General features: G+C 40.1%; 1 protein-coding gene across 1 annotated transcript in view; it reads left to right on the top strand.

Moving 5' to 3' along the window:
* The window catches only part of COL4A2 (collagen type IV alpha 2 chain), a 145,440-nt gene that overhangs the window by 97,029 nt on the left and 36,275 nt on the right, over positions 1-12,136 (top strand). The window contains exons 8-18 of the mRNA XM_069770284.1: positions 450-521; positions 2,051-2,086; positions 2,178-2,240; positions 4,562-4,597; positions 5,263-5,304; positions 5,825-5,899; positions 7,102-7,146; positions 8,332-8,394; positions 9,140-9,184; positions 11,430-11,483; positions 11,752-11,818. Of these exons, the coding sequence (XP_069626385.1) occupies positions 450-521; positions 2,051-2,086; positions 2,178-2,240; positions 4,562-4,597; positions 5,263-5,304; positions 5,825-5,899; positions 7,102-7,146; positions 8,332-8,394; positions 9,140-9,184; positions 11,430-11,483; positions 11,752-11,818 (598 nt within the window). The remainder of the gene's footprint in view (positions 1-449; positions 522-2,050; positions 2,087-2,177; positions 2,241-4,561; positions 4,598-5,262; positions 5,305-5,824; positions 5,900-7,101; positions 7,147-8,331; positions 8,395-9,139; positions 9,185-11,429; positions 11,484-11,751; positions 11,819-12,136) is intronic.

The following is a 12,136-nucleotide window of genomic DNA, read 5'->3' as shown; positions in this document are numbered from 1 at the left end:
ACAGTGACAAAATAATATTAAACTCACAATTCCTGGTGAAAGTAACCTTTTCCTTCCCTGCCCCGTGGCCAAAGTACTGGCTTTCCATGGTATGATACGTAGGATCGTGCTGAGGTGAGCAGTGGGGCTCCTGGATTTGCTGGGGCTCGCGTCAGCCCTGGGGAGCTGCGGCTGCTGCTCTGGGCAGGAGGTGCTGCCCAGTAACACCGCTCCCAGGTAATGGGGGGGTTCTTCCCCCAGAATCGGAAATTCATTTTATGTACTGTCAGGGTTTACCCTCTGTTTTTAAACCGTGAATTTCCAAAGTTAGGCATAGGCTCTGCCTCTAAATGGCAGTATGTATATACTCAAGAAAACCCAAACAAATATTTTTTGTTACTCTTAGCTGTTTATGTGTTAAGGTATATGACACAAAAGCTTACTTCTGCTATTTTTTTGGTCCCTTCCAGGGCGTCCAAGGGCCAAAGGGCCAGAAGGGGGAACCCTATGTACTGCCGCCAGACATCGCAAGCCGGTACAGGGTACGTCTGTAACTTCTGTGAGTTATTCACGCTCCATACAGTTTTACAAGCAGATGATGGAGAGTTAATTTTTCTTACACTCTGATGGACACATCCCAAGAGGCCCACTTCGATTCTGTGTAGGCTTTGCAAGGCAGCTCCTGCTTTCTCTGGTTACAGCAAAGTCTATCTGATATCCAGGGAGAAAAATCTCCACTCAGTTATTTACAAGGAATTCCAGCCCACAGGTGGATTGCAGAGGCACTGGAGATGTTATAGCTCAAGTATTACCCTCTTTATTCAATGACTACCTTCATATCATGCATGACAAAATCATTCCTTTGCCATAGTTTTGGCCATTGAACGATTCTATTTAATATTAGCATCCTTTCTATATAATTTTCATGCAGGAGTTTGGTTGACTTGGGATAAAATATGCTTCAATATATTATTTAGTTATTTAGTAAACCCCAAGTATTCCTATGGGTGCTTTTACTCTATCTAATCCTTAAAACTTGTTTTGTAATCACTTGTAGCTTTTTCTCATATATATAGTCTGGTATAATTTGAAGGTATCAGATAAAGGGTTACATATGCCGTTAGAGTATAAATTGTGACAAATTTATGTACAAAGCTACATCTGAGCTGTACTCAGCACAGAAAAGATCTTCTGGCATCGTTTATGTATATTTTGTGCCAGTGATGAGTGCCAAAATAGGTTTTTCTGTTGACATATTCATAAGTTGCCTGTATTTTTTAATGGAATCTTCTTTTCCTTTCAGAAACTCTTTAAATCTGCACTTGTTAGTAATTAGGAATGATTAAGTAATGATTAAGAATTGCTCAAGTATATTGTGGCCAAGAATGGATACTGACACCTGTATTCATTTCAGAAAGTACTTGGATCTACAAATTATTCTGTTAACTAAACTCAAATTAACTACTTACTTAGGATGCTACTCAAAATGATGGAAGGTGTCTGGACTGAATACCCGGATTATTTATGGGTAGTAGAAGATCTTTGCGCTAGAACATTTTTGGATCCCATTTCCAAAAACATTTCAACATGTACTGCAGTTAAAATATGTGGTCACTGAAAACAGTATGTTCCAAATGCTTTTAGTGACTCAGAAGAGAATCAAAATGATTTGGTAATTCCCATGCAACTCATGAAAAATGAGCTTGTGCATTTCAGCTAAGGTTATAGCCCTAATTAAGCCACTGGTTCAATAGGATTTTTCAAAAAAGAATTAAACGTGGTCCGTTGACCACTTCAGCCTTGTAGTTTGGATCCTTAACTTCCCTAGCCAACTTTGTACCCTCCTGCTGTATTTCATGCACCTATACTATATATATAAAGTACAAAATCTGTGGCCCACATTTGGTTATCTCAACACCTGTATTGAACGCATCTGTATGTAAGGGTTTGTGTAGCATTGTATGCTATGATTAGCTTTTGGAATGAGAAAAAAATTAATGAGTGAGAAAAAGATTTTGTTTAATTTTGTATATAGTACTTATTGCATTTTTTACTTCTTTGGTTTTTTTAGGGGGAACCTGGGGATCCAGGGTTCAATGGCTTTCAAGTAAGTAGTATTACAGCAAATGTGATAAAGTGTCAATAGTAACTGATATCAGAAGAACATTAATTGATGGTTGGGGTTTTTTTATTTAAAGGGACCTCCGGGTACGCTGGGTATTCAAGGACCTGTTGGTCCCAGAGGAGAGCGAGGAAGACCAGTAAGTATATTTGAAATATGTTCCATAGAAAATTAACCTAACAGAGGAATTAACTCAGCAAGTTCCATTATGTTGGATTGTAACCTAGCAAATGGATAGAAAAAACAGGTTAGAAATAGCAGTAGGTGTCCTTGGACGCAAAACCTTTTAAAAACCAATGTGAGACACTGATTCTACAAGGATGTATGTTGCAAAAAGACGTATAGCTTCTTTCACCCTGTATTGTCAGAGGCTTTTGATTGATATTGTATTTCTTTAACCTCCGTGAAAGTGTCTTGCTCTTAAAGATTATTCAATGCTGTCCCATCTATATCCCCTTACAATGAGTTATCAAAGATATCGGGACCTAAATATGTTATCTTTTCTGCTCGTAAAGGATATGTATATAAGCTTTCCACACTTCCCACAGGAGATTGAATTGATAACATTCTTCATTAGTATTTAGAATACAATTTTATTTTTAAACTATTTTTCAGTCATTTTTTCCAAAATCAACATTTACAGCATTGCAGTTGACCACTGTTGCTGAATAGTTCTTTGGGAAGATTGTGTTCTCTCCAGATACCATTTTCTACATTTCTTTTTACCATGGTTAATAGTTTTATGGGTCAGAAGCAGATGTTCAAATTCAATATATTTCATTTTCTTTAGGCTTGCTTTATTTTCCTGTAAGACAACTTTATAACATTTGCTTTTTTGTTTGTTTTGTCAAAATTCACCTCAGACCTGCTCGATGTCACTGATTTGAGGGGGAAAAAAATTAATTCAGGGCTTTTTACACACAGCCTCCACAGCTGTTTTCAGGGACAGCACCCTCAAAAAAAAAAAAAAAAAAAAAAAATATTTCTAGGACTAAAGCCACAGCATGCTAAGCCTGTCCAAAGCTAATTTTTGCAGTGGCCTGTTTTATCATCTGGAGTAAGTTGCACCTTGTCTCTCCTCTGGTCCTCCTGAAGGGAAATCTCCTCAGTCCTTTCTTTACTTACTCTTCCTCTAGAGTAAACCCAGAGAGTTCATGAGCTTCTCACAGGAGCCTAGCCTCCAATGACTGATATTCCCAGTCCTCCATCTTGGATGTTAGGAGTGCTATGAAGCACGCATTTTCTGAGCCCCGTGACTACATCCCTCTGGTTGCCATCTTGGCAGCATCTCTTCTGAATGCTCTTCCAGAGTGGATGGATCCTGAGCATCTCCAGCTCTTAACCAAATACATCCAAATACATTTACTGTCTCCAAACCTGTGACTCGCCTGCGAGTGGGTCCTGGGAGCATTTCCCAGGTCTGAGTTTGCATCATTCCTCTTCTCCAAGCCCTAGATCCTGCAGGAAGGCGAGCATCGCTCCCCAGGTCCCTGCCTGGCCTCCAGGCAGCGGGATGCCCTGCCCAGTGCATCTGCCCCGTAGATTAGGCAACAGGTCACAGGCTGCTTGACTAACCAAAGCTGACTCAAAAGTAGTTGTTTCAGAACAAGCCTATTGCTCACGCACACAAAGGTACGTAGCAAGGCAGAGATGCCTAACAAGTTCAGGTCTCACCTGAATGTTGCTATCTTTTCCTTGCAGGTTGGGCTTGATTTTGCGTAACTCAGTTACATCCCCTTCGGGGCTCAGTAGATGGACAGTTCCATCTGCAGCTCGCTCTCTTTTCTATGCCTCTTGTTCACCACCTTCTCCTCTGAACAGCTCATGCTTCTCATTCACCCCACCTTTCCCATATTTGACAGAGTTTTTAATGTGTAGAGCCCTTTGGAGCCTCTTGACTACCATAGCTGACTGAAGCATGGCAGGTTCTCTCTCCAGTTAATGGCTTTCCTTCTTTTTCCTACTTCTTGTAAGACTCCAGCAGCTTTTTTTCCTGTTATAGTTTCATTTCCCACCATCTTCCTTTGATTGCACTCTGTACAATACCAAAGAGGTAATCTGAGATTCATATGGTAGTTCCACTCCCTTTACAGATGGATGCAGTGCCAAGACACCAGTCCAGTGAAGCACTTAGACGTGCTTAACTTTAGGTATGAGGTTAAAATGTTACTAAGTCAGGATCCAAAAGCACAAGTTCTCATTGCTTGAAATAAAAATGGGGTTTCGTTAGGTCTAAACTGGGAGACCGTTACTCTGTTAGGAAAGATTACGATGAGACGTATGAGGGTGTTTTTCAGAACAGTAAACACAGCTAATACAGTGAGGATGACACATTGAATGCTGAGGAATACACTGCCTTCTAAATATATACTTATATGTCAGACATAAAGTAACTGACTTCCTGCATGCATTGATTAGAAAGCAACAAGTAACTTGCTTTCCCCTATTGTGTTTCCCCAGGGACCACCAGGGCCCCCGGGGCCCCCAGGACCACAAGTAAGTCTTTGTGCCAGAGTTGTTCATGTTGGTTTTGTGTCGCTGAGGTTTATCCAAGACCCACTTGAAGGCAGTAAAATAAAGAACCACAGGCTGCACCAAAGGCTGTGTAGCACAAGACCTTCTGTGTCGGCTGCATACCACGAGAAGTTAATCTTACACTGGGATCGCCTACCCTGAAAAGATTAAACCAGTTCTAGAGCCAGATTTAATTTGCTACTGTAGTCACAGTAGCTTCCCATGAACAGAGAATCCTTGCAGTCTTGACAATATTTGATTATATCTCAGCGGAAAAAATATATGAGTTCATTGTTCCAGCCCACTTAAGTATTTTATTTAACATTCAGTGCTATTAAAAAACTTGCAAAAGAAATGCTTGATCTTTTCATGACGTTGCTCAGTGAATGACTCAAAGTCTGTTGTAAGAAGCACTGGTAGCATGAGATTTTAATTAGTTGTCTGTCTGAATATTTAGGTCTATAAAAATACTTTTAAATCTATAAAAATATTTTGAGGTAAACCTAGACTATTATATGATTGCAGCTCTTCAGTGGTGTCCTACAGACTTGTAAGCCTGAAAAGGCCTTTAAGCATGTTTAAATTTGAATTTTACATTAGAAAACTGAGTCCTACACTTAGTAAATCTTGACCTATTGTTTTTGCAGGGCAACAGGGGCCTTGGCTTCTATGGAGAAAAAGGTGAACAGGTAAAGGAAAACTAATGAATTAATATCACTACTAAAGGACAGGTTGATTCTACTTGCTATTTATAAAGGAACCTATTTTAAATACTCTTTAAATTTGCAAATGTATTATGTAATTATAAGAGAAAAATGAACAAGTATAGTTCTGAAAGTAACGATAATCTCCATAAGGAACGTCATAGCTGAACTAACTTGTACATGTCTAGGTCTAGCTGTGCCCTCATTTACACCAACAAAGAGGTAACGCTTCTGAGATGTATAGAGCCAGACCACTTTATATAAAGTAATAATCTTTATCGTCATTCTGGAAACATACAGGGCAAGAGCAAGTATTGCTATATGTTAATCCCGCACAAAATAAATTTATCTTGCCATCAATTTATTCAGAGGTTTAGAACCATGCTCCTAGCAGGGGCAAATCTGCATTGCTCCTTTTGTTGCAGTTCCTTAGACCCTGTGCTGATCAACAACTTGACAAGGTATTGTACCTGTTAGTAAACGTACCCTTATGCTTTTTGTGCAGGGCCCCCCAGGTCCTCCAGGTCCCCCTGGGCTTCCTACAAGAGAACTGATGGGTGTCCCCTCGGACAAACACAAGGTAACTATTTTGCCAGAATACACAAGGAGCTAAGAGGTCTGCAGCACCAAAACTAAAATATTGTACAAATGTGCTTTCACATGCAGCACTTAAAGACTTTAGTATATCAAGAGAGAAATCCGCTACTTTCCCATAGCTTGGATCATGAAGTACTTATTGAAACTATGGTGGCTGAAGTCATTCAGAAAGCACTTCTCACAGACTAGAGGTGCCTCAGGCAAACCTGTTCTTTTTGTTTAAGTGTGCAACCCCTGGCCATCACTCACATCTTCTCATTCTGCAAGCAGAAATACCTGCTGAGAAATCATTCAATATCTTATTTTTCATAATAGTGAGTGAAATTTTCCTCCTGTAAAAGAAGCATATCTTTAGGGAAGCTATCTGAATTATTGTGTTTGTTTATATAACTTATCTATACGGTGCAGATATTTGTGTATAAGGCTTGTTCATACATATTGGAGAAACCCTCAACAGCAAGATGCAGTTTATTCTCATCTATTGCTTCTTGCTGGGAGCAGAGGTATTCATACCCTGTACACGTATATTCTGTATCAGGCACCAACCTCCAGACCAGTAGTTTTTCATCCCAGATTTGAAGTTAAGAAAGTTCATGTGGCTCATGCAATTTCTGCAGTAAGATAAGTAAATTGGTATGATACTGAAAGATCTAAAATGCCTTTGACAGTCTGCATTAAGTAACATACATGTTGGGATTTCCATGACTAAGCAGAGATGTCTGCATATGAGCTACTTGTCTGGAGAGCCTTTATATTCAGTGGAGATATCATCAATATAGTGAGTAGACTTGAGGCAATAATTTGTCTCATCCTAACAGGAACTCTTACTTTTGATCAGACAGTGCATAGATAATCAGTAGGTAAAAATGGGAGAATGTGCATTTATTTGTAGGCATTACTCAGGCACTCACCACCCAGATGTCTCATGAACAAGCCTGGAAACAACCTGAGGTGTTCACATTCCTAGAAACCTTTTCAGAAAAATTATCAAATATTTTTTAAAAAAACAACCTTAAAAACTTCTTATGAAAACATGCGTTTCATATGACAGGCATATGAATAAAGAACAGCACAACAGTGGTGTTTTTTCTCTTGATAAGCATTTGTCACTTTGTGTTGTACAAAAGTTACTGAGATGTAAATGGGAATGCCTGACATATCTGAATACTTTTTCTTTATTGTTAGGGTGAAAGAGGAGAACCTGGACAAAAAGGGGAAGCTGGAATTCCAGTAAGTCAAGTGGAGAAGAACAAAGACAACTGATAATATTGGAGTTAATACTGGTACATTCTTCAGTGAAATGATGCAGTATAGATATGGAGCAATGTAAGCAGAGACACCAGTTCTGATGCATTAGAAAAACTGAACAACATGATGTGTAGTAACTCCACAGTACAATCAGTTGTTCTCTTGCTGGTTTAACAAAATAAGATTTTCCCTCACACACTTCTTAATTTTAGCTTTAACTATTAATAAATCTCTTCACTGCTGGTGATCTGCTGATCTATGTTTAAAAATTCCACTAAATTTCATTAAATAAGTATATATGGAAATTTTCTCAATCCTTTTCAGCCTACTCTCCAGCACATACAGACTTTTGCTCTCACTGGTCATTAAGTCTGTTGAGTAATCCCATGTGTTGCTGTATCATTTAGAGCTGTCAACCAGGCTTGACTGAATGTGGTTTAGTTAACTCACAGGCAACCTCTAGACTGTCTAAATAGCTTTGTCATTGAGTGGTTCCTTTTTACTTCCCAGAGTGGTTTAAAATACAGTCTTTACCAATTAGGGATGCCTCACTGAGCATTTTACAGAGCTTTATTTTCTCAGATGGTCTGGTCAGCTTCTCCACAAGGTTATGGGAGAAGGTCCCAGTGTGAGCCCTGATGCCCTCCGTGTGCAGTTGCTAGCCAGTTCTTCAGCTGTTGGTCAGATTTTACATGTGTAGGATTTGGTTGACTACATTAGGAAAACTGTAGATTTGTGCTGACGTAGCAAAAGGGGATATGTGTTTCTCCCTTTTCTTTTTCTTCATAATAGGATGGATAGCAGCATGCCTGTGTTTGCCAAATAGTTCTCTGAGGCTACAATTTGGGCATAAGCTGAGTTGCTTAATTGGTTGTATAGCTGAACAATTGCTTTAGCTCTTCTTCAGCGTTGCTGCCACAGAAGAAATAAAGGAGGAGATGACAGGAGAAGCCCTGTCCTCTCCCCAATGGCCCACTCCTGCTATTGTAATGAAGCAAGCATGTTACACTTAATTTTAAGGATGACAGTTCTTTCACATGCAGCTATTATTAGACCCTCCATGTGTTACAATGATGTTTTCTTCCTGTTTAGCTTCCATAAAACAGTGTTACAATTTTTTTGCACATAATGAAGAAATATGTTGACCTGACTTGTAATGTTTCCTAGGGTGTACTTCTCTATGCTCCTGAAAAAGGTGAAGAAGGGGTAATGGGCTTCCCAGGACAAAGGGTGAGTCACTCATTAAAAATTCACCCAGCTGAATGTGCAAATCCAAGCTGAGAGCTTGCCTTCAGGAACAAAACACAGATTAACAAACTATAGAAATGATAGTTCTTCAGCCCACCAGGTTGTGGCCAGCTCTGAACGGCCTGATGTAGTGAAGCAAAAAGGCCATTTTGAAATGGCAGTGGGAGGAGGGTCCCGTGGGACTTGCAGGTATGCCTGTACCATCACTGGGGAGCCTTGTGCATCTCTTACCTACAGCAGTGCTCACTAACCACAGCTACTGTCCTGGTCCTCAGCACAGGCTGTATTGCACTGTTTCCATCTTAGCACTCTTCAGACCCTGGTTAACAAACAGGAGTTTGGTTCTGGCTACTTGTGACCCCAGGAAAAAAGCTAATCCAAATATTACTACCTTGTAGAATCTATGGATGCCTTTTCTGGGGCAGTGTTTCTAAAGTGCTTAAGCAGAGTGAGACCAGTACTCAGCATACACTTTAAAAAAATCTCATCCATTTTTTAAATCTTCATGGTCAATTTACAATGTATTGATTAAGAGATAAATGCCAGATTAGATTTCAGACCTGTTTGTACCATACATGAATCTCATTGAAAAAGTATCTGAACTCTGACTGTTAGTGTTAGAGTTTCAAGCTGTCACATTTATTTTATCTAAGAAATAATAATGGTTCTTAACCATTAGGATGTTAGGATGTCACTTTATTTTGCTGATTTTATTGTGCCTTCATAGGGACTGCCTGGCATCAATGGTTTTCCAGGACTCGGTGGAGAAAGAGTGAGTATTTCATACAAGACTGCTGTTTCTGACACATATGTAGACAATCTGTCTTAAAAGTAAACTGTAGAGGACGAATTCTGCCTGTAATTACACCAGCTGTAGTCTAACAAATAGCATCTGGATTCATCCATCATTGTAATTTTGGGTCAGTTATTTTTCTCATCAGTGAGGAGTAATTAGTCTGTTTTGCTTAAAACATAAGCATGTTTTAAGAGCACTACAGGGAGGTGTCATTTTCATTGTTCCCATTACTGTGACCATGATTTCTTTAATTTTCTTCCTACATGCAGAAACTTACTTTTTTGAATAGCTTTCTGCAGATGTGGTTGAGCTGTATGGTTATCTTGAATATCACAACAAAAGAAGAAAAGGAAACTGATAAATATACCAGCTAAATCTCTGTCCCCATGGAAAAACACCCAAATATTTAAAATAGCATTCTGTCAGACAGAGAAGAGCTCATGCTTTCTGTTCAGTCTCAGAAAAAGGCTTCTTCAGTCAGCATTAGAAATCACTTCTGTGAGGTATTCAAATAGCTGTGGGATGCATGACTCCAGCCTTAGTTGTTTAAGGATTTGTCCTGCCATGAAGGCATAACAATAATAACATGAAACACATGGGACATGAAATTATATAGAATATGAAAAATAACATTTGCACAGCTCTTCGGTCTGATCACAAAACCTGGTGGTGTGAAAGGGAATATGTTATCAGTAATACGTACGTGGAGAGGCTGATGCAAAACCCATTAAAGCCCACTGGTTGACCTTAACGTGGGTTCATGCTCCAGTCAGAAATGGTCAGTGGCTTCCCCTTCTCGAGGGTGGATCTTGGCAACCATTTTAGTGGAAGGTGCATTGGTTTGGATGGAGTATCATTGTATAACGTCTGTATGAGAGGGGACAGCTGCTGGATGCGCTGTTCACAACGACCTTCTTTTTGTTGATTTTCAAGTGATTTGATTCTTAAGAAAGAAAGAAGAATGGCTAAGTCCTGCCTGCACACAGATGAAGTCGCAGTTAATTAGGAAGCTGCTGGCTTCACTTTTAGACCACCAGCTCCACCTAGTGTAAAGAGATTTTACACCTGATACTCAAGAGGCTCCTTTTCTGATGGTGTGATGTACAGTTGCCATTATGGAAAGGTCTCTGAAGCGTTTGGTCCAGTTTGTGGCGTCTTGCTGAGAGCTGTGGTATTTGTAGCACTTCAAAACTGTGGAAGTGACTTAGAGAGCTGGTTATTAACATTCAAGTTCTGTGTAGGAGTTGTTCCCACTGTCAAACTCAGGACATGCTGAATTTTAAAAAAGCTGGCTAATAATCTAACTAGTGTGAATTATACAAACCTACTGGTTTTGGTGAAACTGTGTTAATTGGTATTGGTTGATGATCTGGCCACTGTGTTTTTTACTAAAAGCTCACCTTGTTAACACTAGTCTTTTTCCAGAGTAACGTTTTCTATAGAGAACAAAAGTTGTCAAAGAGCTGAGTAAAGCACACAGAAGAGATCATCTCTTCTGTATCCGCATCACTGAAATCTGCACTTTTCTCTGTGCACCCCCAGCAGCTGAAATACTCTTGTCATGTGGTAGGATGTACCGAGTTTTACCACACGTGTTTTAATCCGCATGCTTTGGATTTCAAACCTTTTAAAAGAACGAAGCGGGCAGGACCTTAAATATTATAACATTTGCTGGGGTAGGGATGGAAAATTTTCTCTGGGATACGGCATGCCCGAGGGTGGGAGAGTTGGATGAAGGTGCCTTCAGGGCTGGTCCCAAGCTCTCCTCGCTCAGCTGGAGAACGCCTCTTTGGCCAAACAGGCTCCAGCCGCCTGGAAAACAGCAAAAAGGACCCATGCACTTCGGTGCTATTTCGCTGCTCGCATTCCAGTGAAACTATGTCCACTCGTAACGATTCAGACTCGTTTATCCCGCAGCCTCCATGGATGGTGCGAGGGTAGGTGCTCCTTCTTTACCTGCACTGCTGCCAGGGGCGACAGCCTGCGCCGCAGCGGACCCCTCTGGCCTTTGACAGCAGTTAGGCTTGGTCTGAAAGGTGGAACTTCAAAACACGAGGAGAATTAATGGTATTGCCCGAATTACTACACCCTAGAGAGACAAAATGCTCAGCTCTGTTGTGTAGTTTTTACACTAACATCAGAGGAAGCCAGCTGCTACAGACCAAATAATTTTATTCTCTCTCTGATAAGGAAAAGTCAATCATTTTTATGTGTATTACAGGGTTTTCCAGGATTTGATGGTCCACTGGGTGGCTACGGTCCTAGGGGAGACAAGGTACTGCTTTACTTTCATTTGCTAGAAGCAATAAACCAGATGTCATTTTGCTTTCTTTTCTTTTCTGTCATGTAATAACAATTGTGTTTGTTGTCATTGTAGAACTGATTATGTGGTTTGTTAACTTGAAATCTCTAAGATTTCTTAAAAGTCACATCAGTGCTTTTGAAAGTCTGTTTCTTTGTGTTTCATGGGCATACCTTTCCATTTTAAAAGAAATTCTCTAGAATAATGTGCTTAGATGTGATACTTCAACTTCTGTTAACAGGGAGAGCCAGGCGAGATCGGTCCTCCAGGACCAATTTCCTATTTTCCTTCCAGCATCCCAAGGAAAGGTACGTCTTCCTTGCTTAGATTGCTTATCTTAGCTGCATTTTACTACCATCTACATAGATCAAAAGCATGAAATTCTGAGAATTCAACTCCTCAAAAAGCTGTTGTTTGCTAAACTGTTCCAGAAGATATAATTGCTTTCCGAGAGAGTGCCCCAATCACCTTTTTGGAGGCAGGTGGTTTCTTTGTCTCTCCTGCTGAAGCTGGATTGCTACACAAAAGGCATCCATGCATTCCTGTGTCCACAGAGAAGAAACAAGCAAAAAAGTGTGTGACTTCGTTGTCCAGTGAAAGGAAGAATGGAAGAGTCTGTCTTCTGC

This window comes from Haliaeetus albicilla, chromosome 25, assembly GCF_947461875.1.
Source record: "Haliaeetus albicilla chromosome 25, bHalAlb1.1, whole genome shotgun sequence".
Lineage (NCBI taxonomy): Eukaryota > Metazoa > Chordata > Aves > Accipitriformes > Accipitridae > Haliaeetus > Haliaeetus albicilla.
The sequence above is the reverse complement of the archived record's forward strand: the minus strand, read 5'-3'. Positions and strand labels throughout refer to the sequence as shown.